General features: G+C 39.8%; 1 protein-coding gene across 8 annotated transcripts in view; it reads left to right on the forward strand.

Annotated features, from left to right (window-relative positions):
- The window catches only part of PPFIBP1 (PPFIA binding protein 1), a 168,824-nt gene that overhangs the window by 109,167 nt on the left and 31,780 nt on the right, over positions 1 to 27,877 (forward strand). For 3 of the 8 annotated variants that reach the window (XM_059682451.1, XM_059682447.1, XM_059682446.1), the window contains 9 exons: positions 943 to 1,148; positions 12,128 to 12,214; positions 13,830 to 13,943; positions 14,634 to 14,765; positions 19,419 to 19,511; positions 19,834 to 19,926; positions 21,332 to 21,446; positions 23,125 to 23,157; positions 24,609 to 24,670. In XM_059682451.1, the coding sequence (XP_059538434.1) occupies positions 943 to 1,148; positions 12,128 to 12,214; positions 13,830 to 13,943; positions 14,634 to 14,765; positions 19,419 to 19,511; positions 19,834 to 19,926; positions 21,332 to 21,446; positions 23,125 to 23,157; positions 24,609 to 24,670 (935 nt within the window). The remainder of the gene's footprint in view (positions 1 to 942; positions 1,149 to 12,127; positions 12,215 to 13,829; positions 13,944 to 14,633; positions 14,766 to 19,418; positions 19,512 to 19,833; positions 19,927 to 21,331; positions 21,447 to 23,124; positions 23,158 to 24,608; positions 24,671 to 27,877) is intronic. The other 5 variants (XM_059682448.1, XM_059682449.1, XM_059682452.1 and 2 more) reach the window with 3 other exon arrangements.

The following is a 27,877-nucleotide window of genomic DNA, read 5'->3' on the forward strand; positions in this document are numbered from 1 at the left end:
TGTGGGTCAGATGTGTGGGTTTAAATAGCAGAATATTTTTCTCTTGTAAGTAATTGAAAACAACAATGGCTGTAAAATTATTTTTTAAAGCTAATTTTAGCAAGAGCATTTGATGTGAGGCTGCAAACAAAATCATGGTGGAATTGTTGCTACACACTTGCTCACACATCCACATACGAATATATACATGTAATTCATTGCACTTTTTCAGAGATTAAGTTCTGGCAAGTTACCTGGGAGCTGGCCCTCTTGCCTTTGAAATTATGCTACGCAATTTCCACCTCAGCGTATAGCTTATTTAGAGGAAATGAAATCCTTTATGGTCCCTAAAATTTATTCGTGTTTTTTGTAATACACGGCTCCACGCGAACTGATCTGCTACCTTCTTAACCCCTGTGTCTGTGAGGTTAGCACCTCTTACACCGAAGCCCACCATACTCTTTCTCTACCACACAGTTGGTGGCCCACCTGTTAGATATTTGACCATTGATATTCACCATCAGTTATATGGTTTTGATTTTTGCACCAAATAACTATGCCTTTGAGAGATTTACATGATCAAATGATCTCTTCCTTCTTCTTTTTTCCTTTTTACTGAATTTATTGGGGTGACACTGGTTAACAAAATTATACAGGTGGCAGGTGCACAATTCTACAACACATTATCTGTACACCGTGCTGTGTGTTCACCACCCCAAGTCAATTTTCTGTCCATCGCCATTTATCACCCCAATACTCCCCCTCCACTTCTCACCTCCCCTGGCAATCACCACACTGTTGTTTGTATCCATGAGGTTTATTTCTTTTCTTTTCTTTTTGCTCAATCCCTCCATACGTCCCCCCACCCCCGGTGACTGGACTGCTGGATTTGCTTGCCACCTTCAGCTTTGGTGTCTTATCTAATATAAATCCTGTGGCTTTCTTTGATTTTTTTAAACCTAGGTTCTAAGGCCCTGGAATATTCCAATGGGATTTTTGATTGCCAGTCCCCCACCTCCCCGTTCATGGGAAGCTTGCGAGCCCTGCACCTGGTGGAAGACCTGCGTGGACTGTTAGAGATGATGGAAACAGATGAGAAGGAAGGCCTGAGATGTCAGATCCCAGATTCAACCGCAGAAACGCTCATCGAATGGCTTCAGAGTCAAATGGTAGATTCCTTCATGTTGCACCTCCCATGCTCTGAATCTTTTGTTGCTTGTTCCGAAATTTAGAACATAGAATAGCCAATTAGAGCAAGAAGAAAAAATATATAGAGCAACACACAAATATATAGGGCAACACAAGTTTTCCCTAAAAAGCTCCCAGTTCCCTTTTGACTCTAAGGATTATTTTTACAAAGGGCTCTTTATGTACATTTCTTGGGGGCCCAGCAAGTCACCTGATGGTTCTCATAAAAGTGGACTAGCCTTTAGATTGTGAACGAATGACCTACTGTGGCTTCAAGCAAATAGTCCTATAAGACAAGAAACCTTGCACATCATAGATGCTTAGCAGTACTATTGGGCGGTTCACTGTAAAAGGACTCAGTGGCAATTCTAAATAGGCAGACTCTCAAAGAGCAAGAGGTTTGTAGAAGTCTTTGATATGAAGTGCCATCTAGTGGCTTGTGGTGGTCATTTCAATTCCAGTGTACAAGTTACTAGTAAGCTGCGTTGTTGGGCTTTTAAATGATACTCGTATTCACTGAACAGTGAGGACTCTTTCTAGACATCCTTCTCAAAAAATTGATGACATGGCCCACTTGCTCTTTCCCTGAACACAATGGTAGATACCATGGTTTTAATATGCGTCAAACACATAAAATCTAAAGGATATCACAAACACAGATTCAAGGGAAAAGATAGGAAGGGTGTTATTTTGTAAGTATTTAAAGAACACTCAGTTTTCAGGAATTTGCATTAATATGCTTATGGGTTAATTGTGTTAGTATAAAAGCTAATGATCATTGTATGAAAGAATTGAGATATATTTTTGGTTCTGTTTGCTGTTACCTTAATACTACATCCTGCAGCTAAAACATGTTCACATGATGTGACACAAATACTCGTGTCCCCAGCCAGTCCCATGCCGAGTGTGCTCATGTTCCCAGCCAACATGCCTCCCATTTCTGACAGTTTTTAAGTGGTGGTGCAGCTACACAAACTTGACAGTTGGAGATATTTTATTTTTTTTTATAATACATGATACCTTATTATTATACTTTTTTCTTTTTGGTTAATCCTCACCCAAGGATATTTTTCCATTGAGCTTTTTTAGAAAGTGTGGAAGAGAGAGGGAAAGACAGAGAGAGACATCGATGTGAGAGAAACACATTGATTGGTTGCCTCCTGCACGCATCCCGACCAGGGCCCAGGCCGGGGAAAAGCCTGCAACCAAGGTATGTGCCCTTGACCGGACTCAAACCTGGGACTCTTTAGTCCTCAGGCCGACACTCTATCCACTGAGCCAAACCAGCTCGAGCCTTATTATTATACTTTATTATTTGCTCTGCAAGTTTCTTCTCTATAGATTGAAGTATCCAGGTTTTCTGATTTCGTTGGGGAATTGCTTCATGCTCTAAACTTAGATGTGTTTTAGCTGTTCCCTAGGCTATTTCTTCTTCCTCTCTCACCCCCTTTTTACTCCACATTTTTCTGACAATTCATCACCTAATGGGAAAGGAATTTACTATTGGCAGCAGAACCTATTCCTGGCTCACATCCAGAGGCTGCCGATGGCAGCCATAGCTCAAGGGTACCTGCGATTGAATTTTTAACTTGTGTTCAAAAACAAGTGTTGTCTAAAACCAAAATTGTAAGCCCCAAAACATTTCCATTCACACATGCTCCCTCTGTTCTGTTAAAGTCTTTCTGGAAAAGAGTAGAAAGGATAACGATGACATCTGAATATAAATCAGATCGTGTCCTTCACTTCTTTCTCAGAAACTTCCCAGTGGTGGTCACTTCGCACTCAGAGGAAAAGCCAGATGCTAACTCTGGATTGCAAGGCCTTCTAGGCATTGCTCCTCATTATTCTTTGACCTTATGTATCATTACACTTCTCTTTCACTTCACTCTGGGCACACTGGCTCCTTCACTGGTTCTCAAACAGTCTCACTGGTTCTGAGACGCACTGGGCACACTGGCCTCAGGGCCTTTGCACTAGCTGTTCACTCTGCCGGGAGAGCTCTTTCCCCAGGTATCTGTATGGTTAGTTTCCTCATAGTCTCTGATATTGAAAGTTGTGTTCTTGGTGAGGCCTTCCCTGGACAGCCTATCTAAAATTTTACATATTCATTCCTGTTATTACATCTCTCTGCTTTTTATTTTCTTAGCACTTACCACTTTCTTACATACTATGGATTTGCCATGTTTATATCATTTATTTTCGGTCTATCCAACTGGAATGTAAATACCAAGAATCTGAGAATTTTGCCTTGGAGCTAGGTTACAAATTACTCATACATAGTTCACTTTTTAAAAAAAGTATATATTTTTATTGATTTCAGAGAGGAAGGGAGAGGGAGAGAGAGATAGAAACATCAATGATAACAGAGATTCACTGATCGGCTGCCTCCTGCATACCCCCGCCTGGGGATCCAGCCGTGACCTCCTGGTTCATAGGTCAATGCTCAACCTTTGAGCCACGCTGGCTGAGCCATAATTCACTTTTTTGACAAAAGAGTACAGGCATTTGTCAGATTGTGAAGAAGTTTCCATAATAATTTAGAAAAAATTACTAACACTCGTTACATAATTAAGATTTAATGATGACCAACTTGACAGTCCATTACTTAAGGCTGATACTATAATGTTCTCATTAATGCAACTGGGTATTTATAGTTCTTCTTATTATTTTGCCTGGGCCAGAGAGATCCTCTGGTTTACTGTAGGATGCAGGCCCATTTAATGGTTTTTAGGATCAGAAGCTGGATAAGAAAAAAGAAAATAGTAATACTAGCTGCCTGTTATAGTGAAGGGATTGTAAATGTACAAGAATGATTTTGTGTTAATAGGGTGCCTATAGCTTTAGCCTTCTAGGAATGAATAGGTATATTTTATGATTTAAAAGTTTAACACAGATATTTAACAATGCTTTAGCAAACTCCAAGTCCAAGAGGGCAAATAGGAGAACATGTTTGTTTGAGCCAAGCAAGTGGTTTTTGCTTACTTTAGGTCTAACATGATGAGTTGCCCTAGTGCCTTTTTTTCAATAAATGAAGCTGAGAGTTTCCTGACCTGGATCAGGTCAAGAAATCCCCAAAGTGTGTCTGGGTATTTGGCAGTTTTAGTTATGAGGCAATCTCAACATCTGCAGAAACTGCAAAAATACAGTTTTCAACAGAGCGAGTGAAAATGCTGATGGTAAGAACGTCAGACCAGGCATCATAACCTGTGAGATACGTAGAGTATAAGTGGGGGAAATGAAGAGTCCTTATTGCCCTGCCATGTTATCTCCTCTTTTGAACTGCATGAGAAATGTAGGAGGGGAAAATAAGCGGGCTGTATGCAAGACTGACCCAGTCAGAGGTGCTGCAGTACACAGGGACCCTCGCACTTGGAAGGGATGCTCCCCTGGCCCGAAAGGCAGCGTTGTTGCCCTGAGGCGATGATTTACAGCACCAGGGTAGAGCCTCACTGCTCTCCGGGAGAGGACGGGGGCAGAGTAGGGTCTCTGCCTGGGGCTTGATTTCCACCGTTGGTGTCCTGTTCTCTGACTCTGGACAGCAGAGCATGCGATGCTTTATTGGGTTGGTCACAAATGAAATGTGACGGCAATATTCATGGTTGAGGGATTCAAATCGTATCTCAGTCTCCCCTCCTAGTACAGTGTTTAGTGGAGAGCAGGCAATAAATGATTGCATGCAGTGGTGGAGATCTAATACTGATTAGGACACGAGAGACCCTGGTGTTAGATACTCCTTTTGGTAGCTAGAGATAATGTTTAATTAAAGAAGCTTTAGTGGACTGAGCCTTCCTTTTCCTCTCTTGATACTGAATTTTAAAAACTAGAATCATGAAATCAAGAGTGTATTGGTGTCAAGTACATGGCTTTCTAACAAGTATGCTGTACATCTGCAATTAATACAGAATAATACTGAACGTAAACTGTAATTGAAAAATAAAAAAATAAAAACTTTAAAAGATAGCATATGGAATGAAAGAATATATTCATAATAAAACTACACAGTGTTGACGTAAAAACTAGATAAAACCTCTATCTTACAGTACTGCATAGTTCAGAGTGTAGGATTTGGAGTCAGACCACTACATTGTGAAATCTGTGTACCTAATAGGGTTATGAGGATGAGAGGAGATAATCTATGTAAACCATTTAGAACATTGGCCTGGGTTATTAAACTCTTAAGCACTTAAAAAAAAAAAAAGTGTGCTGGCAGAGAGACACACATGTAGCCAGCTCTAGCCTAGTCCATTCCGTGTGACGCCTGCTGAAATGGAGATGCATCCAGATGCTGTAACTGGCACGTGAGTGAGCACGTAATGTGAGGAAGACGTCACACAGCAAGCCCCAGCGGAGGTGGACCATAAGGGAGGAGGAAAGAGGAAGAAAGGGTAGGAAATACGGTCCATGCAGAAGGGAGACAATCAGTGTATGAGAGAGCATTCTGTGTTCGCGGAGGTTTTGAGTGGTCTGGTAGGTGGAGCACAGGAGTTGGAAAAAGAACAGAGGCAGCAGGGTATTGGCCTATTGGAACTTATCTCTCTCTAACATTTTTAAGGCAAAGGTAACAAAATTGGGAGAAATATAAATAAGGGTGTGACTAGGAGAGACCTTGACCTACTTGAGTAAGTCAACACAGTGTTTTAAAAGTATGTAACTAGTCCAGTGGTAGCTCTTAACTTTGGCTTAATGTTCCTATAGTGACTTTTCGTGTGTTTGTGTTTTTTGTTTTTTTAAAATATATTTTTATTGATTTCAGAGAGGAAGGGAAAGGGAGAGAAAGATAGAAACATCAGTGATGAAAGAGAACCATTGATCAGCTAACCAGCTGCCTCCTGCACGCTTCCTACCAGGGATTGAGTCTGCAACTGGGATATGGGCCCTGACCTCCTGGTTCATAGGTCGACACTCAACCACTGAGCAACACCAGCCAGGCTAACTTTTCATGTTTTTTTTTAAAACTAATATCCTCCTGGGCATTATGAGCGCTTGTAAATATTAATACAGTGTTGAGAAACGTGAGCATTCTCATTGTGAGCCAATTTTTAGTATTTGTTGTTCTCTTAGGATAATTCTGTAGGACTGGTTTTGGAACATTTTCTATTTCCATATCATATGCAGTAGCTTCATAAAACACTTCTAGAACTTGCTATGAAATACTTGTAATCTTGCTGTAATTTTCTTCAGGCAGAAGAAAGACGACCTTTGCTTTGTACCCTCCCTGAGCAGAAAGCTTTTTTCCCTCCTTAATTAAATGTATTTATTGATAAAACGTTGCCTGTGTGGGAATCGAAAAGCAGGTGCATGCTAATATCTTTAATTAAAACGAGGGATTTAAAGCTGTGGCAGGCCCATCTCAGCACTTGCTTAGATGGAGAACATGCATTATGCATCCTGGCTTTTTTCCAAAAAGCTGTCTTCAGGAAGCTCCATAAATTTCACTTCATGGTAGTCCCCAGGGATGGAAGTCGTCCAGGCCACTCCATCAGCTCCTCGTAATAGTTGTCACTTAATTCTGGGCACTTCAGTTTGCCACATGAACAGAATTATGCTGAGGTGATGGTGCAGGTATGTGACCAAGCTGCTGATGTTAAATTAAACATTTTATTCATTCTAAATATACATCGCACACTTACTAAATTTGTTTCTGATTGTTTGTGTGTGGCCTCAGGGGAAGTATATCCAGTGTGCATAGTTTTTAGAAGAAATATCCTAAAATCTTCTTTTTTGTTAAAGCGCCTTTTTGTGTTGTGTGTTTTTTTCAACCTATAACTTGGGTTATTCCCAGAACTTATACTGGAAACTGCATGACTACCAGTCAATTCTGGAAAAATAATGGATGTCACATCAGATAGGAGCTGGGTGGTAAGGAGGTACAGTTTATATCTACTCTGGTTGTAACTTGGAAGTTGTTATTTGCTGTTTTGATTGAACTCTGGATGGCTTCATCTAACCATTTTGGACTCCACTGCTTTTATTTCTGTTTTATTTGAGAGGAACCAGGACATTCTATTGGGATTACATATTATATGGCTGTGAACTGTGTAAGTGAGATAACAGGGGACATAGCACATACACGACTATGTTTCAAAATGACATTTTTATGTTGTCTGCTCTCTGTCAGCCTTTTCATGTGTTTCCATAAAGCCTTGCATCTGTAAGATGACAGAAAAAAAGCCTCACTTGCTCTCCCAATCCATACTTCAGCATGTACACCATGCAGGAATATGCCCAAGTCTGATAAAGGGTGGCGGGGAGGGCCCTAGCCTGTTTGGCTCCGTGGATAGAGTGTCAGCCTACGGACTGAAGGGTCCCAGGTTTGATTCCGGCCAAGGGCACATGCCTGGGTTGTGGGCTCTGTCCCCGGTGTGGGGCATGCAGGAGGCAGCCAATCAGTTTCTATCTCTCTCTCCCTCTCTCTTCCTCTCTGAAATCAATAAAAATATATTTTTTAAAAAAGTGGCGGGGAGGGGTTTGCAGGGAGAAAAAAGAGTGAGCAGTGGTCTAAGCCAGTGGTTCTCCACCTTCTGGCCCTTTAAATACAGTTCCTCATGTTGTGACCCAACCATAAAATTATTTTCGTTGCTACATCATAACTGTAATGTTGCTACTGTTATGAATCATAACGTAAATGTCTGATATGCAGGATGGTCTTAGGCGACCGCCAAAAGGGTCGCGACCCACAGGTTGAGAACCGCTGGCCTTGGGCCAGGTGCTATGGAGGTTACAACATGATGCCTTGTATAGGCTCTGCCCTGGAGCTTGCATAGCGTTATATGAACAAGCAAGCTCACGAGAAGTTAGGGAATTCAGGAAGGAAAATGCTAAATCTCCAGTGAGCTTGGCTGGTCAGGGCTGCTGGGGACGGGGGCGGGGAGGTGGGGTAGGGGGAGAGGGTGTGGCGGTGTCTTGCATACTGAGAGTTTAAGTTTTGGGGGAGAGAGAAAGGCTTCAAAGAGGAAGGAGAGGTTTTCCCTGTGATTTGGAGACTTGAGTAGCAGGAAGAAGCCTGTAAGTTACCCCTGTTGTCTCCCATTTAAGGGGAGGCATGTGCAGTCCTGCATTTGGGACTTTGGGGGGAGTCCCAGGCCACTCCCACTATCTCCACTCAGAATTATGTCATTGAGCATTTGGGGGAAATAGAAGTTTGATGCCCGACCACACACTTGCAAAGCTTCGTGTGCCCCAGGTGTGCCCCACTTGACAGTGAATGTTCCTTTTAGCCACTGTTCCTTTTAGATCATTATTTTCTGCTTGATGAGAAGTTGTGTGGTTTGGTAAAAACATGCCTAACGTGCCTACCTTACCTATTTTGATGCCGGGGTCCAACCCCAGCAGGTCCAGGGGTTCCCAAAGGCGTAGATGGAGTCGGAGAAGAAGGAAGGACACGGAGACAGTGTTCAGTTGATCAGCAGCCTAGCCAGGATCTCCAGCCAGGATCTCCAGCCAAGTTCTGGTCTGGATCTCCAGAGAGGTTCTGCTGTTTATTGTCTTGTTACATCCGTATTTATACCAGTTGATTTCTATTACAAAGGTTAGGGCGTTTCTTATCTCCATTCCAGGGAGTAAAGATTATGTAGCTTAAGCATGATTGTTTGTAGTTAAAGTGATTAACTACCCGCCTGGCACTTAGTTAAGGAGTTTCATCCCCTCCCTAACTTCAGGGAAAAATCCCTACCTGGGGAAACAACCTTTCTCGGAGAGGTGACCTTGGTTAAAACACACAGCGCTAAGGGGAGCAAACATATTAAGAATAGTATGCTATATACGCCAGGTCCCTTGAAACATATGCTGTGCAGATGTTTCTATCCTGCAGCGACTGTGTCAAGCAGCAAGGATGGACCGGCTTCCGGCAAATTCCCCTTTTTTATTTTTTAAATGATAGCGCATGCAAATCAGTGGCCACCTCTCAGATTGGGCCGTTTAAAACTCGGAAGAAGACTGGCAAGCAATGACAGTGAGCATAACTATAAACATAGTGGATGGAGTGCACAAGGAGCCCCATTCCTGTAGAAGGTTGCCAGCCTCTTCAGTCAAGGGATTACAGCTGTCCTCAAGTTGTTGGTTTGATTGTCTTTGTTGGTCTGGCTAGCGGGCGGCATCACTGCGACGGGCTTCCCGAAGCATCAGCGAGTTGAAGGGCTGCATCAAAGGGTCCATCAGGGCCGTGGTTGATGGTGGTGTCGGTGTCCGAGGAGGAGTAAGCTGTGCCCTCTGGGTCAGCTGATATGGAAGATGGAGGGTAGTAGAGAGAAAAAGAAGAGAAAGCAAAAGAACTACAAGGCATGGAAGTGTTTAGAAAAAAGAGGGAGAAGAAAGGGAAGAAGGCAGCATCCTGACACAGCCCTTTCCTTCAGCTGACCCTTTCCCCGTGGTCCAAGGTAGAAAAGGGAAACAAGTCCTGTTGCAGTGAGAGGGCAGCTGCTGTCAGCCAGTCTCTGCCTTTACCTGGGTCCCAATCTGAGCTGGGAGTGGGAAGCGGGAAGCAGCCATGGGGACAGGAGACCTTCCTCAGAAGGGGCGAGTGTTCAAGCCCCTGAACCATTGGGGGGGCGGTGAGGATCTGTGCCCCACCTCTGTTGAACCCCAAGTTCTCTCCTACTGGCCCCCGACTGTGCCTGTCTTAGGTTTCCCCACCCTGTGGGGTCTTACCCGTCTTTGACTACCAGCCATCTCTGGGCCAAGTAGTGTGATGTGAGGTTCAGTTCTGTCTCCTTGGTAGCCTATGTCCCTCTGGCCTCCATGCCTAGCAACTGCCTTGGGATCCCCTTGCCTGCTGGCGGGGCCCCAGCATTGATCACATATCTTGGGGAACCCAGGTTTCTTCTCCAGGGAGGGCCCAGCTCACGCTATTGGGTGAGAGACAGATCTATGGTACCAGCCACCATGAGGCTTCAACCTCAGCATGAACAGAGAGCTGAGGCAATAGCTTTGGGCAATTGGATTGTAAGAAGAGGGTCCCTCTTGGCACAAGGGTAAGAGGGGCCAATACAGGACAAAGGAGAGTCCCGGAACAGGGCTTTCTCAGCCCAGGATGTCAGGCTTTTGGCACAAGACAACTCCATGTATGGGGCATATACCAAGCATCCCTAGTCACGGCATAAAAGGGAGGTGCCCTTCCTGGAACAGTAGGGTAGAGAGATTCTAGAAAACGCTGTGTTCAGGAAAGAAGGAGAAAGGCCAAAGAACCAGCAAACAAGTAGTTAGATTTTAAAAAAAGGAAAAAGGAAAGGAGATGTGGGGCAAAGCTGGGACACGTGGAAAGACAAAAAGGAGGCACATGTGATCCTCCCAATGGACAGATTGTTCCAGCTCAGGGCTGCACATCTGCTGCAGATGGGCACTGGTCAAGTGTGCTATGATGAGGCAGAGATGGCGGGCGGTGAGACATAAGGTCGGACTAGACGGTCTGGAATCCACACAGGTGAGTCTGCGTCCTGTGGAAATATACAAGCATATCCTCTCCCCCAGGTTAAAAGTACATCAGGTCCCTTCCAGGCTCCTGTAAGCAAGTCTCTCCATTTGACGAGGGCTTTAGGTTTAGTTAAATCAGGGTTCCAATGCCTGTACATTGGGGAATTTCCCTCAGAATCTACATTTAGTATATTAATTACAAATAGAGTATGTTGTAGAACATGATGAGGAGAGGAATATTTAAACTCATTTTCTTGTAATTTTTTAATTTGTGTTTTTAAAGTTTGGTGAGCCCTTTCTACTATAGCTTGGCCTTGAGGATTGTAGGGTATTCCTGTAGTATGTGCGATGCCGAATGTAGAGCATACGTTTTTAAAAGCTCTAGAGGTATAGGCAGGCCCATTGTCTGTTTTAAGTGCCCTTGGTATTCCTAGGTAGGAAAAGCATTGGAATAGATGTTGACTTACATCTTTAAAGGCTTCTCCTGTACGTGCAGAAGCAAGGATAACATGAGAAAAGGTATCAATACAAACATGCACATAGCAAAGTTTGCCAAAAGATGGGACATGAGTAATATCCATCTGCCATAAGTCACAGGGTCTAAGTCCTCTTGGATTAACTCCAGTAGCAGGGCTAGGAAAATGAGTAGGACAATGACCGCAGTCACGCACAATACTTCGAGCAGCTTCTCTAGATATGCGATAATATAGACGGAGAGCAGAAGCATTTTGATGGTGAATGGCATGAGACCGCCGGGCTTCTTCTAGAGCTGTACAAACTACTGGGCGAGTTAGTAAATCCGCCTGATAATTTCCTTCGCTTAAGGGTCCTGGTAGGCAGGAATGAGCTCTAATATGTCCAATATAGAAAGCCTTTTCTCGTTTATGAATGTAAGTTTGTAGCTGAGTTAACAAAGAGAAAATGGCTGTTCTTCCTTGTGGGAGAGAGGCGGTCTCAATATGAGGAATTAATTTAACTATATATTGAGAGTCAGTGTACAAGTTAAAGGGAACCTGTTGCAATTGTTCAAAAGCATAAATAACTGCCAAAAGCTCTGTTCTCTGAGCTGACGTCTCTAGAGTTTGTTGAACATGGGTTATTGAGTCAATGATTGTTACTGCCCTACCAGTAGAGGAGCCATCTGTGAATACTAAGGAGGCAGGAGGTGATAATGGCTCTTTTGAACATTTAATAGGAAATATAAACAGATGTAGGGAGAGAAATTGCAATATAGGTGATCTTGGCAAATGATGTAAAATTTGTCCTGGGAAGTTACCTATAGCTATTTGCCACTCTTCTTCAAATTGTAATAGTGTGTCTAATTGTTCTCTTTTATAAGGTATTATTATCTCAGTAACTTCTCTTCCAAAGAGTTCGATTGAGGTAAATGAACCAAGTTTTATTCTTGTATTTTCTGTTCATGGCCGTCAATCACAGCTGTGCTAAACTCAGTTCAGGTGCCTTGAATTAAAGACAGATGCAAATTTTTTATTTACCCACAGCGGTTCAGACGTAAAGAGGGCCAGACTCACCCTAGTTACTTCCTTTTCAGACAAATGGACACCTACCCGGGAACGGAGATGTGTACCAAGAAAGGCTAGCGCGGTTGGAAAATGATAAAGAATCCCTCGTCCTTCAGGCAAGTGATTTTTTAAATGCTGTTCGCTCCTCATGACATATTTACAAAGACATTTAAAACTGGGATGGCAAATTCAGGCGCTTACAGGAGCCAGATTGCTAAGAGACCTGCCGGTAAATGCTGCAGGCCATCTGTGCTCAGTAGGGAGCGGTGAGGACTGTGTGCATACCCTGTCTAGCATGAGCAGCCCTTAATCCGACACACCCTTCCAGGGCCAGTCTGATGACCAGCACAGTCATCTGATCTGATTTTTTAATATATACCAGAAATTCTGGTTTGGTGCTATATATATATATACATACACACACACACACACACACACACACACACATATACTGTAGATACATAACATAGACTCATGAATCTGAGTAAGTACCTCTGAGTATATATTTAATATTTATATATATATATATTTAATATTTAATTAAATATATATTTAATATTTCAGTTTAAAAAAATGATACCATGGGCCAAACAAAGTGAGTGGTGAAGTCCCATTTGTAGGCTAAATTTGAGTTTTCTTGTTCAGAATGTTATTTTTTCCATATATATATATATATATATATATATATATATAATTAAAGTATAGTTGACATACAATATTATATTAGTGTCAGGTGTACAACGTGATGATTTGATATTTATACACTTATGAAGTGATCACTACGATGTCTAGTAACCATCTGTTACCATACAGTTATTACTGTATTTATTACTGACTATATTCCCTATGCTGTACATTTGCAGTCCGTGATTTATCTGTTTTATAACGAAAAATTGTAATCCCCTTCACCTTTTCACTCATCCCCTTAACCTTTCTCCCCTCTGGCAACTATGAGTTTGTTCTCTGTACCTATGAGCTTGTTCCTGTTTTGTTTTTATAGATTCTACATATAAGTGAAATCAAATTGTATTTTGTCTTTCTCTGACTTACCTCGCTTGGTATAATACCCTCTAAGTCCATCCATGTTGTTTTAAATAGCTGACAAATACTTTTACGAGCCTAGTGTGTTTACTAGGTTGGTGCTCATTGGGGGGAAACGGTGAGTTTGCAGTAAGCACTGAGGATGAAGGACTAACCCGGTGGCTCCTCAGGGGCCTGAGAGTTCATCCTGGCTTTGAAGACATGTGTGGATAATGTGATCATGAAAGATCTCATGGAATTTGAATTCTCTGGTTTATTTTCTTTATTCCTCCTGAAGTATCAAACTTGAATAGTCCTTGATAACTCTCCTCTAAAAGTTAACTCCATTTTCTCACTTAATCTCTAATACTACCTCCTACCCTCAGCTCACCCCAACACCCCTCAATGCTAATCTGTGTGTGTGCTCCCTCTTGTAAATGGTTGAAATGGTTTGAACCTATAAAGCAGTGTACACCCCCAGTGAGCCCGACCTCTCTTACGTATTGAATGGGAGTGCTCAGGTCAACAAGCACCACATATAGAGGAGTGTGAAGGGCTGCTGTCATTAATTCTCGGGCCGCCCCCCCACCCCTGCTTTGCATCCAAATGAGTGGTGACAGCATTCCAGTTTTTGTTCTATTTAGAGAAATAAAGTTTGCAGTGGGACCCAAATTCTTCCTAACCCATTGAGACGTTTTGCTCTAAATACAGGTAAGTGTGTTGACAGACCAGGTGGAGGCGCAGGGAGAGAAGATTCGGGATTTGGAGTTTTGTCTGGAAGAGCACAGAGAGAAGCTGAACGCCACGGAGGAAATGCTGCAGCAGGTGCGTACGAAGCTGGCCCCCAGCGGATTTTCCTGCTGAATTGTTTGAGGTGTCCCATTTAATTATCTTCTTTATGCTTTCATATGGTTTCCTAACTCCCAACCAAGAGCATATTTATGTGATTAAGAAAAAAGATAAATACCACATATGACCTTTATTAGAAAAAATTTGTACACAGACATACATGATGCTCATCTATGAGAGGACCTATAATATCATGGATAGAATACACACTGGAGCAAGGCTGCTTAGTTTTGAGTCCCTGCTCTGCCATTTCCATGCTGTGTGACTTTTGGAAAATTTTTAACCTCTCTGTTCCTCAGCTTGCTCATCTGTTGAGTTCCTCATCATGCATTATCCTTATGACTTTCTACCTCATAAGGTTGTTTTGAGGCTCAGACCACTAAGTACATGTCAGAACAGTGCTTAGCACATGGCACACATAACATCATCATCATCATCAGTGTTATCAGGCTTTATACTATATATAAGGTTTATATATGTGTGTGTCTACGTAATATATCTCCCCAATAAGCAGACGTGTTTAGTGCTGCTCAATGTATCTATTTAGTAATTAATCATCAAATCCTCTATTTGACAGTGACTGCTTTGCAGGCATAAGTGAGACATGTCTACATGTGGCTGTTTGTAATGAAACAACTTTTGAATGTATCTCTTAAATTCTAATAGGAGCTTCTGAGTAGGACATCCTTGGAAACTCAGAAGTTGGATCTGATGGCTGAGATATCTAACTTGAAGTTAAAACTGACGGCTGTCGAGAAAGACAGATTGGATTATGAAGATAGGTTCAGAGACACAGAGGTAAGCGGCACCCTCTCTCTCTTTACGTACATTTTACGTACATATACATACATATGTGTATATATGTATATATCACACACACATATTCCTAGAGCAAGTTGAAATTCCTTGGAGGTGTGAGGGAGAGGCAGTTAATTACATGTGCCCCCATTCATCTATGTTTCTTTTCGTTTTTTAATCTTAATTGTTGAAGGTATTACATATGTCCCTTTTTCCTCTCATTGTCCTCTCCCCCCCTTCCCCCCCTCCCCTCCCCCCCCCCACAAACCTTCACCACCCACTGCCTGTGTGTCCTTGGGTTATGCATATATGTATGTGAGTTCATTGGTGGATCCTTCTATGCTTCTTTTTAAGAATAATCCTTAATTAAGTTGACTTTTTATCATTAAATGCTAATGGCAGTTTTTATTTTCAGACATTTTAAAAAACATATTGTTACTGATTTCAGAGAGGAAGGGAGAGGGAAAGAGACAGAGAAACATCAATGATGAGAGAGAGAGAGAATCATTGGTCGGCTGCCTCCTGCACGCCCCACACTGGAGATCGAGCCTGCAACCCAGGCATGTGCCCTGACTGGGAATGGAACTATGACCTCCTGGTTCATAGGTCAACACTCAGCCACTGAACCACGCTGGCCGGGCTGGTTTTAGACTTTTGATATGAAATAGTAATCCTTTCATTAGCCTTTAGAAGTACTTGTGACTGTAGGCTTTTGGGGCTTGTATCTTTCTGTTTGTCCATTCTCTGTCCATTTGTACTGGTTTCCTTCATTGTGGAAATTATGGGTTTAAGTGAATGATTTTACTGTTTATATAGCTATTATTTAGGCACACTGATTATTATATAATAAGATTTTTAAGTATATATAGAAGACATGCTTTCATCATATAATCATAAAAATAACAGCTCTTTAGAGGTCATTTAATTTGGACTTCTACTTTTGGTCTATTCCACACATAAATCATTCCAATGAAGTAAAGTTCACTATTCTTTTGTGAAATTCAGGGTAGACTTTACTACTTGAAGTACCCATTTTTGTGGCCACACATACTCATTTGTGCCATTTTATTGTTAATCCAGCTCTTCTAATTTATTTATTTGCTTATTGCTTTGTGGGGGAGGAAGGCATATCCATTTGAAATTTATTAATTTGAAAAATATTAAAGGCTGTGGAAAGTCCTTCTCTGCTAGGGCCAGCTCTTCTTTGTCCTCTATTTTGTTTCCTCCGTTGGGGTATGGAGAGATGTCATATTGGATTATTTAAAAGGGTACCAAGGAGGAGAGAGGAGTAGAAATCATTTACTTCTTCCCCCTCCCCCATCTTCATTTTAAACATTTATTTCATGCCAACTAAATGCCATCATGCTATGAGGTACTACCTTATACATATATTAATCCCTATATGAAAGCCCTTCATAGATTTGAATTGAATGAGGTTTGCTTCATTGCCTTTTTCAAAAGCAAAATGTCTGCCACAGGTCTCACGATGACGGGAAGTCTTGTCACACGTATTACTTCCCCAGGAACAAAAGGAAATCCCTAACTTGGTGCATGTCTTATCTGTAGAGCTTTTTGTCAACCACCTGTATGACCATGTTTCTCATTTGATTGAGACTGGGGCTCTTAGAACTTAGGAAGTTACCCAATTTCTGTAACGTTGCTCTTGTGCTTTTTTTTTAAAAAAAAGAAACAGTTTTCCTTCTGCCATTCCTAAAACAATAGTAGAATTCAGTCCGCAGGTGGCATGGCACGGAGCTAACCCTGATGCAGGGGAAGAAGTGACACTGTTTGGGGATCGAGAGATGGCCTCCTGTGTTACAGACACAGCGTTTAGGGGATGTCTTAACCTGTGTGACTGGGTCATTTGGATACGAAATGTTAACGAAACATCAGGACTAACTTGAAGTAGATGTTGTATGATTTTTTGATAAGACCCCAGAGCAGTACTTACATCTCTTGAGTGCGTCTGCATTTTTATAAAACTTTTCCCCGGTGCTGCATTCTCAATCCTGTGCGAAGTGGTCCTGTCATCAACTTCCAGGAAACTCGATCCCTGAACATTTTCAATAAATATTTAACACTATTGATAAAATATAGGGTGAACATTCCCAGAGATTATGGGATGTTTGATAAACTTTGTTATATATGAACATAATTAAAGTAGTCGTCAAAATTAAAACTGAATTGAGTATGCTCGTTTCCCTATTACTGTTCCCTTGATAAAAATAAAATGTTTCCCTGGCTGTTTCAGGAATCCAAAATTCTTTAACTTTGTCTTAGAAGTTTGGATTACTTGGAGATGAAGTTCTAAGAATATATTGGAGTGGGAAAGAAGTACAGGTACTTCCACAGACTGGGGGTAAAAGTCTTAAAACCTTGAAGATTGAGGATGTGCCTGTCGCAGGAATTGCTGACAGATGGCTAACATCGTTCCACAGTGCCCCCTTCTGGCAACAGCACAGATGTCAGAAACTGAATTTTTGTGGAAGTCCAAAGGAGTTCTTTAGAAGGGAAAAGGGGAAGGTAACAGGGATTTTCTTCTTAAAAAGGACTGAACTTCTGATAAGATATTAGTTGGAAATCATTTGTATATCACGTTCTAAAGTTTCATATTAAGGAGCTAATTTCAGATTTTTCCAGCTTGAGTTATCATGGGAAGATATATGGCCAATGTTGCCACAAAGGATAATTGGGTAGTTTTGTGTTTGTTTGTTTTCAATAGAAAAATGGTCTCAGTTTATAATCCTATTTTCTTCCATTGTTTCTTCTTCTTTTCAAATTGCTGATATTTCTAAATGAAGTGGTAAATGCATACATACAATACCTAACAAGAATTCAAAGCTGTTTCTTCAGAATGAGAAAAGTGGGTAAATATATATATTAAACAGACCAGATCGATGAGGGAATATCACTGAGAACTCATAATATGCAAGGATGATTGATAAATGGGAGATAATAAATGGGAGAAACTGACTTTTTTCTGAACTTGAATTCTGAGTTTATAGATTAGGAATCACAAACTAAAATGTTATTAAATGATGTCAAATAGTTCTTGACCTCATTCACAAAAGGAGAAAATAGACACCCTTTTATTGAAACATTGTATTAATAATATTAATAAGTAATTATTATATGATAATGCTGGGTAATACTTTTCCCCATTTTACAAGAAATGCTTTAAAACAGGAACAATTTAAAAGCCTGTGAGTTTTCTGGAAAGTGTATTTGATTGTAGCATCCTTTTTCCTAGCCTTTGTGAGGTTATACTTAAAAGTTTAGAGTAATTCCTCATTAACTAAGTTTTCCTTCTGATAGCATTGTCCTATTTTTTTAAAAAATTTGTTTTTATTGCTGTCAGAAAGAGGAGGGAGAGGGAGAGAGAGATGGAAACATCTGTGAGAGAGAAACACCAATCAGCTGCCTCCTGCACACCCCCACTGGGGATCAAGCCCACAACCCGGGCCTGTGCCCTGACCAGGAATCAAACCTGTGGCCTCCTGGTGTATGGAACGATGCTCAACCAACTGAGCCACAAAGGCTGGGCTATTTTTTTGTATGGCATTCTTGTATAATTCTGTTCTGTCATCCATGAATTTGTGGCTCAGGAATAAATGTCTCGTAAAAGAGAGGAACATGCCATAACCGGTTTGGTTCAGTGGATAGAGCGTCGGCCTGTGGACTGAAGGGTCCCAGGTTCGATTCCAGTCAAGGGCATGTACCTGGGTTGTGGGCACATCCCCAGTGGGAGATGTGCAGGAGGCGGCTGATCGATGTTTCTCTCCCATCGATGTTTCTAACTCTCTATCTCTCTCCCTTCCTCTCTGTAAAAAATCAATAAAATATATATATAAAAAAATAATAATCTCCTTCACAGAGTATTTGAGCCCTTTTTTGGGGGGGAAGGAAGAGTTGCTATTTAGCATTCTCATTTAATTGTCCTACTCTCTGGGCTCTGAACAAAAAAGTATATCAGTATTTCTCACAATATTTATCCAAATTTGACAAGCATATAAGTTTTTTATAAAGGTGGCAGTAGAAAAGGTATCTGATATACTGTATTTGTATTATGAAAACATTAGGATTGCTATCTTTTTTATTTTCCAAATATAAAAATCCATTATGACACTGAATATATTTTTAAATGACAGGGCCCTCATCCATCCTCAGGTTGAGAATCTTTGGTTTAAAGGTTTTAAATTTCACTCCATACTCCCAAATGGGTTGATGAACGGTCTGTACTTTATAGACTAATGAAGAAATGATAAAAAATATTTTTATAAGCATCCAGCATATCCCTGGAAATACCCTAAAAAGCAATTGGTTTTACTAAAGAAAATTTCTCTGGTTTATTTTAAAAGTGAAAGTTTATATAGTGAATTTTTAGTCTAGAAATACCTGATCAATGATAGTAAGGTATTAGCTGCCTCTTAATAAACATTAGTAATCTTTATTTTCATGATCTCATCATTGTAAGACCGAAGAATTAGAAATTTAAAACAGGATTTTAAATGGAAAGATAGTTCTCAAGGAGGAACACTGTTTTTATTTGTCTGGTGTAAGGGACTGTGGATTTAAGATTCCCAAGCTGCCATTTCGGTATGTTGAAGTGTATTACCACTTTCCTAATGTACTTCCCTATTTCTTTCTGGACAGGGGCTGATGCAGGAGATCAATGACTTGAGGTTAAGAATCAGTGAAATGGACAGTGAAAGGCTTCAGTATGAAAAAAAGCTGAAATCAACCAAAGTAAGTTTTCTCAATGACAACAATTTTTAAACAAATGGCTCCACTGCTTATCTATGATCATGAATATAGAAGCAATATGTTTTCTACTCAGTATATGACAAAGGAGGTATTTTACAAGTGAACTTTTTCTCCGAGCTGGAGACCTTCTTGATTTAAGCACTATTCTGAATAAAAACCAGGGCTTAACTAATCTGATAGAACATATTACCTGTCATTTCTCTTAATTCTCTAACCTCCTGTGTAAACTGATACTGTTTTCTTGGTTATTTAGCTTATCTCTTTCTATCTGTAGTTTTCTTTTACTCCTCTGTCTCTCTACCAGTCCTTAATGGCCAAAGTTTCTAGCATGAAAATCAAGGTGGGTCAGATGCAGTATGAAAAGCAGCGGATGGAACAAAAATGGGAGTCGCTGAAGGTGCGGTAGACATTGGGGAATGTGGGTCCATGGCTTGTTGCTTTCTGGCTTGTGTTGTTGCTTTGCTGTGATGGTGTTTTTAGTGGTGTGTGCATTTATTTTGTCCGTGTGCCACCTATTTTTTTAAAAAAATATGTTTAAAGCTAATTAAAGGGACAGTGTGATCCTTAATTTGTTTTTAGAAACCTATGAAATAATTAGTAAAAAATAATAAACAGATAAATGAAAGTGTTTGTTTGTAAGCGAAATCTCACTCTGTTAGGCTATCTGAGATCCAGGCTTGGCAAAATAATTGTAACAAGTTCACCTGTGAAAGAATTCTGTTATGTACCAATAGTAGACATTGCTTTTTTCCTTTGGATTTTCTGGAAGGTAAAGGTATTCGGCAGTTAACTATCATGGCAGCGAGTGGAAATTACTGCTGACAATAAGCACAGTACGACCAGTGGCACTTCTTGCCAGTGCTTCTGAAAATTTCTTGTGCTTGATATTCACTCCTTCCATAAGTAAAAACATCTTAGCTTCATTGGAGAGTTACACCTTCTCATAGTACTAAATGTAATCCATATCTTTAGAAAAGACTGAAAATAAAATGTTTGAAAATGAAATTATTTTATGAATATAAAATTAAAAATAAAGGTGCATTTATAAGCACCACCTAGGATTTTTTTCAGTGTTACATACAGCCAGCAGAACTGAATTTGCTAAAGCTCTTTACCAAAAGGAAACTGAAAGTTAAGACATTAGTAAATAGGTAGAACATTGAACATGGCATCCTTAACAGTCATGTAGTTTTACAAAAGAAGAATTAAAATCCGTTTTCTAAATCTTTTTTTCTTTCTTTCTTCTTCTTTTTTTTTTTTTTGCATTATTGTAGGAGATTCTGTTCTGTTATCTTAGTAATGAGGATAAATATTCAGTCCCAAGATTTGACTAAAGTTGTACATCACCTGCTACTTTACCCACTAATTAGGGTCTACCTTGTCCAGGGAACCTAAGTGCCATCTTGAAATGCTGAATAAATGTCAAGCAAGTCTTAATATCTATTTTCCAATTTGCATTTTACTTTGCTTTTACGATACTAAGCATCTATTTTTTTTTTATTAGCTTGGTCAGATTTTTTATTTAACATAACATATACCACCTTAGGGCTACATTAGTCCTACTTATACTTTAAAAGATTTCTTTTTTAATTTGTTCACAAATAAACTTGAAATAAGTATACCGTAATTATTATAAATTGGATTTTAATAATTGCCTTGCTTTTTGTTTATCATCACCACTGTCTGATTTCTGAAGTTTGCATCTTTGCATCTAAATCACTAATTATTGACTTAAGAACATACTCTCTGAATATTCTCTTTTATTCATAAGCTACTCTTTTTAAATGAATGATCATTTGTAGGATGAACTGGCATCTTTAAAAGAACAACTGGAAGAGAAAGAATCTGAAGTGAAACTGCTACAAGAAAAATTGTTTTGCAAGATGAAAGGAGAAGGTTTAGAAATTTTTGACCGAGGTAGGAATATGTATTTAATATTGGTTACCTTCTTTTGTTAAAAACCTCTAAGATCTGAAAAAAAAAATCTGATGTTATTTGATGTGTAATTTTAGCGTCAAAGAAAAGAATAGCAGGAGCCTGTAGCCGAGGGCCACAGGGAATGCTCCGGGCTCTTTCCTGCGCTCAGGGAGCCCGAGCTTCCTCGCCCGCAGCTGGAGAAGGGCAGCTCTGGACCCTCTGGGTGTTTCGTTGAGATGACTAAATTGTAAATTACCATCAGGAGAGGGTTTTTGTCCACATTGCAAAATAAGCAAGTGTCAAAAGAATGAAAAGGAACCATTACGATGCCCCAAGACTATTTCCCTCTAAACTGAACTAGAGACAACAGAAAGACATTGAGAAACCTTGTCTGCCCTGTTGAGAGAAGAGAAGAAAAGGCTCTGTCTTTGGAAAGCTCAATGAAAATTTCTTAACCTTCAAGAAAGCAAAAAATAGGCTCATTTCTTTTTGGAAAAGTGCATGAATTTATCCAAAAACGGTTTTCATAATTGAGGAGGTTTGTCCTAGTTATTGTGTGGACTGTAATTTTTAATACTGTAGCTTCTACTTGGTAGAAAATACTGTGAATGCAATGTGTTTTTCTGAATTATATTTGGAAACATAAATGCATGTAACATCTGACAACACTAGATCAAATTTAACCTCTCTTTGTTATTACAAATGATGACTGTGGCAAAGCAACTTCTGATTTGTTGGAAACAGGACAAATTTCATTTAGTATAGCTTTGGTACATTTTTACTTGTGAACACTGGTATCGTTATTGTCTATTCAATGAGGAGCTTGAATTAGATGACCTGTAAAGTCTTCTTGACTCTGGAATATCCTGGCTTTATATACCCACAGGTATCACAGTTCTCTATCCATCAGGAAACTTAATTCATCAAACATTCAGAAAAATGGAATTGTATGTTCGGAAAGGACATTCACAAACAGCTCACGCTTTTAGGATTTTAAGATAACAATGGAATCCTAGGACTTGTAGTCTAGAGGGTATGTTAGAATAGTGTTACCCAAAGTCCAGTCCAGACTGGTGCCAGTCTGTGAACTGCTTGCTACCAGTGCACCACCAAGGACATATAGGGACTGAGAGTAAGTGGTTAGAAACTTCACAGCAATATGGTGTTGACATAACATCTAACTGCATGCTCAGTGGACTCACATGGAGCAGGAGCTACGCCACTTCAGTGTTATTGAACTTGAGTGGTGAGTTGAATGTGACAGAAGCACTGTACTGGTCGTGTTCAGGAGGTCCAATATCGGGCGGTAATGGAAATGTGAAAAACGACCAAGGCAACATGAACCAGCTGTTCACCACACACTGTGTCAGGAGCGCTGTACTCCATCGACCCAGTTTCAGGGTGAGAAAGTCAAGGTTCAGAAAGTTAACGTAACAGAGGTAGTAACTCAACGTTAGGTCTTCTGGATTAATTACATTAGATTCTCTTTTTAACTGCACACAGAGCGTTATGTAGTATAATACCAGCCCTGACGTCACAAAATAGTGCTTAATATTCAGTCTTTATGAGTTTAGAGTCTCTTTATTTTAGGTAAAAGGAGACAATAATAGTGCTTTTAAAATATTATTTACCGTTGTAATGTATGCTAACTTCCAATTCAATGGGTTTTCCTGCACAGATGAAAATTTTAAAAAGAAGCTCAAAGACAAAAGTAAGGTTTTTGGTGTATTTCCATCAGCCTTAACATTCATCGAAAGTAATACTTGGACTGTTCTTTGCATGTGTTTTTAAAACATTTCTCTCACCAAAAATGTGAAGTTGCTTCATCGATAAGCTCTCCATTTCTTTGAAGCATACAAAATAGAGGGTAAACAAAAAATAAAAACGAGGAGTAAAAGGTCCCTTAGCAGATTTCATCTGATTCAGCTCTTCTGCTTCATAGGACACAGCAGGGCACCCAGAGTGGTGGAGGTGAGAAAGCATTTTCTCTGGGGTCCGGGAGATGCAGGGTCAGAGAAGGAAATAATGTTTACCCTCCTATGAAAACCTGTTTTTGAGGTTTGTCATAGTTGAAAGATCGTTTTGAACTTTGCTTTTCAATGTTTTGTAGCCCACTTTTTCACTGAGATCTACTTTAGGAGGTTTTTTAAACACACCCTCTTAGTGTTTTGAAAGAGAGTGTCATTATTTAATTGCATTAAATAACCCAGGATGTTTCATGGAGCCTGGATTATTTAAGGCAGCATAAAGATAAATCTTAAAGGGCTCTCTCCTCCAGACATTGAATTCTTAAGTCAAGGGAATTTTCCTTTAAAAAAAAAAAAAGCAAAGAAAAGAAAGGCAATTCTTATAAAATATACCTTAATCGAAAATAGTTATATCAGTACTGAACAATCTATCACTGTTTAAAAAGTACCTTTAGTCGGGTTTTTTGTTTGTTTGTTTTTTTTCCACAAAAGGTGGAAATTTTAGCTGAATATTTTTTTCTCTGTTTCAAATTTTTAAATTTGTGATTTCATTCTAGGTTGACCTTTGATCTTTAGACTATTTGCTTTTTAGTATTAAAGTAACATGCTTTTGTATTTGAATATCAAATTTTAAGTGAAATTACATTCGTCTCACTCTGGCCTTTATGTTTTCAAATAGCATTTGGAAATGAGGTTTATAGATGAAGCAAAGTACTTAATATCCTTCTGTATGGAACCTACAGCTTAGCATGACTACTCGTGTAAATATCGCATTCCACCAGGCTCTTATCATTTGTGTCTCCATCTTGGTTATAACTGAGTATCATTTTGTCTGCTTTTGTCATGTGCACTTTGTTCATTGCTTTTGCCCACTGCTTTTTTTGAAAACTCTGTGTTTTTATTGTTAGCACTGACATTTCATTGTTCTCTTGAAGATTTTGTTGTTGCTTTGAGAGAGGGTAGTTAGCTCTCACTCACCCTGTGACTATTCAGGCGAGATAGAAGGTGTTCATTTTTCAGATTTTCTCTAAAAGACAATATGTATGGTAAATGTGCCCTTTTAAAAACAAACAAATAAAACAAATCAGTAACATCTTTACCTTAAAACACTTCAATCTGAAGAGTCGGTAGCTTCTCATTACTGTCACACACATTAACTAAACTGACTTCTGATTTGATGTTGTGATATTTTCAGATATTGAAGTACAGAAAATGAAAAAGGCTGTGGAGTCTTTGATGGCAGCAAATGAAGAAAAGGTATCTAGATGAAATTTAAATATTTATTTAGATGTGTAATAGCACCATTTTGATCATTCTGCGTATTCTCTTGAGATGTTGCAGTTTGAAAGAACACACCCTGTGCACTACTGACATTGAGGGGCAAGCCTTCTCCCTTCCTGCCCAAGTGTGTCCACTGTCAGGGGGTCACACTTGTTACTGTGGCTGAGCATAGGAATGGAGACCCGCAGCACTGGCTCCACTGAGAATTCTCTCTCTCCTCCCTGCATGAATTCAGAAAATGTTTGAGCTATCAAATCTGGGCTCATGTTTGAACTCCAAACAACTTTAGCTTCATGGTCATGTCCCTTTTTTTCTCCTTCATACTGCTCACCTCTTTCACATCGGGGATTGTCTCTGTTCTCCTGAGTAGTGAGATACCAGAGTAGAGAGGCCCAGGCACCATGAAATCAATATGGCCCTAGGCTCTGTTTTAGCTGTGGTGGCCCAATGCCATGTCTCCAGAAGCTTGTTTCTTCTGGTTGTTCCTCCCCACTTCATCCTGCTAAGAGAAGGGATGCGGTTACTCTACTAAAGAAATGCGTTTCTTCACGGCTTTCCTGACCCTCCAGCCAGCAGGCAGCAGCAGTTGGGTCCAGCTCCTATCATCAGAATTGCTCCCTTCTCGTGTCCCTAAATCAGTGGTTCTCAAATTTCTGGCCCTTTAAATACAGTTCCTCATGTTGTGACCCAACCATAAAATTATTTTCATTGCTACTTCATAACTATAATGTTGCTACTGTTATGAATCGTAATGTAAATATCTGATATGCAGGATGGTCTTAGGCGACCCCTGTGAAAGGGTCGTTCGACCGCCAAAGGGGTCGCGACCCACAGGTTGAGAACTGCTGCCCTAAATAAATAGAACAAGGAGGCATTTTCCTAAGAAAAGAGTAATTTCAAGAAAGTGAAAATCAAGCCATGCCAAAAAACTTTCTCTTGGACTTTTTCTAATTAATCATAAGTTTCTTTTTCTAATTCATGCCTACTCTGTTTTACTTGTTGATTTATCTTTGCCTTTCATTCTCTTCATTTGTTCTTTACTCCTTGGAAATAAACTCATTGTCTTACCCACCCAACCAGATATATATATATATATATATTCTTTTGGCTAGTCTTTCCTACTATTGAATAAAAATAGAAGTCCTTAGCAAGCTGCACGCAGAGCTTTTTTTTTTTTTTTTTTTTTTAAGAAAATCACTAAAATTCATTTTGTTTTATTTTATCTCCCTCAAAATGAAACAATAACAAAACTCCCAATGTTGAATGAGGGCCCACAGGATGCTCAAACTGCTATAGCTGCACCAAGAGTGACATAACTTCTTGGTAGTTTCAGAAGGCTTCAAAGAGGACATATTTGAGCAAATTCTGAAGAATAGCAAGAGTTGCTCATCAGGAAAATGAAGGCTTCTAGGCAAAGCATCCATGAGTGAAACCATGTTTCAAAATCAAGGCTTGAAACAGCCCAGTGCATGCTGGGAAAGTTCTGGAACATGAGATATAGGTGAAGGGTGTATAAGACTAACAAAAGAGCTACAGTGAATAATGGGCAACCTTGTATGCTAGGCTAATGATCTGGGACCTTAGGTTGTAGGTGTTGGGCAGTGACATAATTAAATTGCCATTTGGAGGCTAACTCTGGTATCAGAACAGAGGCAGGAATAAGGGAGGGCGAGTAAAGATTGAACAATTAAGCTAGATGAGAAATGGAGAGGCTGAAGTAAGGCAATGACAGTGAAGTGGTAAGGAGGGGAAGATATTTTAGAGAAATTTGCAGGTTGAAAAAATTTAAAAATCTTTGGTTTTTAGAGTTTCTGGTTTGATCAATGGGGTAAATGATGGTGCCCTCCACAAGTTAAGGACATCCAAGCGAAGCTGAAGTACTAGAGGCAGATAATGAGATTCATTTTGGATACATTCTATTTGATGTGTTCATGGGACATCTAAAAGGAGATTTCTCATAGAAAGTTGAAAATAAATCTAAATTTTAGGATTTGTATAGAATTATAGATTAGTAGGGAGTGAATCTCATCAATGTTAGGAGAAATATATAATTAGTTGTGGGTTGGTGGGAACTAAACTATGGTTAATGTATTAGTTCGCTTTGGCTCTGTGACAAATCACTTTTATTATTTTTCTGATACTTCTGTGGGTTAGGTAGGTGGTTCTTCTGGCCTGGTCTGGCTTAGCTGATCTCTGGTTAGCCAGTGTCTGGGAGAGGGCTGGATGGTGTAGAGTGGTGTGACTCACGTGTCTGTTGATTGACCAGTCTTGGTCTAGGTTGGCCCAGCTGAGATATCTCTTCTCTAAATGGTCTCACTTCTTCCAGGAGACTAGATAGTGCCTATGCTTCAACATATAGTGGCCTTAGAGCAGCAGGAGAAGGCAAGCCTCAAAGTTAAAATACTTTTCAAGCTTTTGCTTAAACCACATTTATTGATATCTTATTTGCCAAAGTGGGTCACATGGCCAAGCCCACACTCAGTGTGGGAGGAGCTAGAGAGCTCACTTTTATAACCCACCACAATTAAGGACATGGGGAAAAGAGAAGAGGGTAAAGGACAAAACCGTAAGGCTCTATATTTTATTGGCTGGGTTGGGTAATAGTGGGGTTATAGAAGTGGAATATCTATCTCATCAAGGGATTAAGAAATCAACATGGAAGAAAAGAAAGAGTGGAAAGAAAAGTAAAAGAGGAAGGAAAGAGTGGAGTCAATCAAGTGCCAACTAGAGGTCAAATTAGAGAAAATATAAAAGTGTTCATTGTTTTTAGTAAATAGCTCTCTGATGACTAATTGAAAGGCATGTTTTGAGAAGGGAAAAGCCAGGTGGCCATGAATGACAGCTGATAAACACAGCAGGTGTAGATCTCTTTTTCAAGACTTGGCATATAAGTTAGAGAGGAAAGTAATTAAAGTTGACTTTTTTTTCTTGTTTTCTTTTTCTTTCTTTTTTTTTTTTGTATCTTACTACCTTGTTTTGTTTTTGTTTTTTAAAGATGGCAGCTGAGTGATAGGATCTCTAAATTTAGAGGTACTTTTTCTATATCTCTGATATATGTAGGAAAGATGTTCTAGATATTACTAGTTTTACTAAAGTTTAGAAATATTCTTTAAATACTGTAAATAACTCATGTCTACTTATCTTTGTGTTGCAATTACTTTTACCATTTTAAAATCATAGCAT

The sequence above is a fragment of the Myotis daubentonii genome, chromosome 2 (genome assembly GCF_963259705.1).
Source record: "Myotis daubentonii chromosome 2, mMyoDau2.1, whole genome shotgun sequence".
Taxonomy (NCBI): domain Eukaryota; kingdom Metazoa; phylum Chordata; class Mammalia; order Chiroptera; family Vespertilionidae; genus Myotis; species Myotis daubentonii.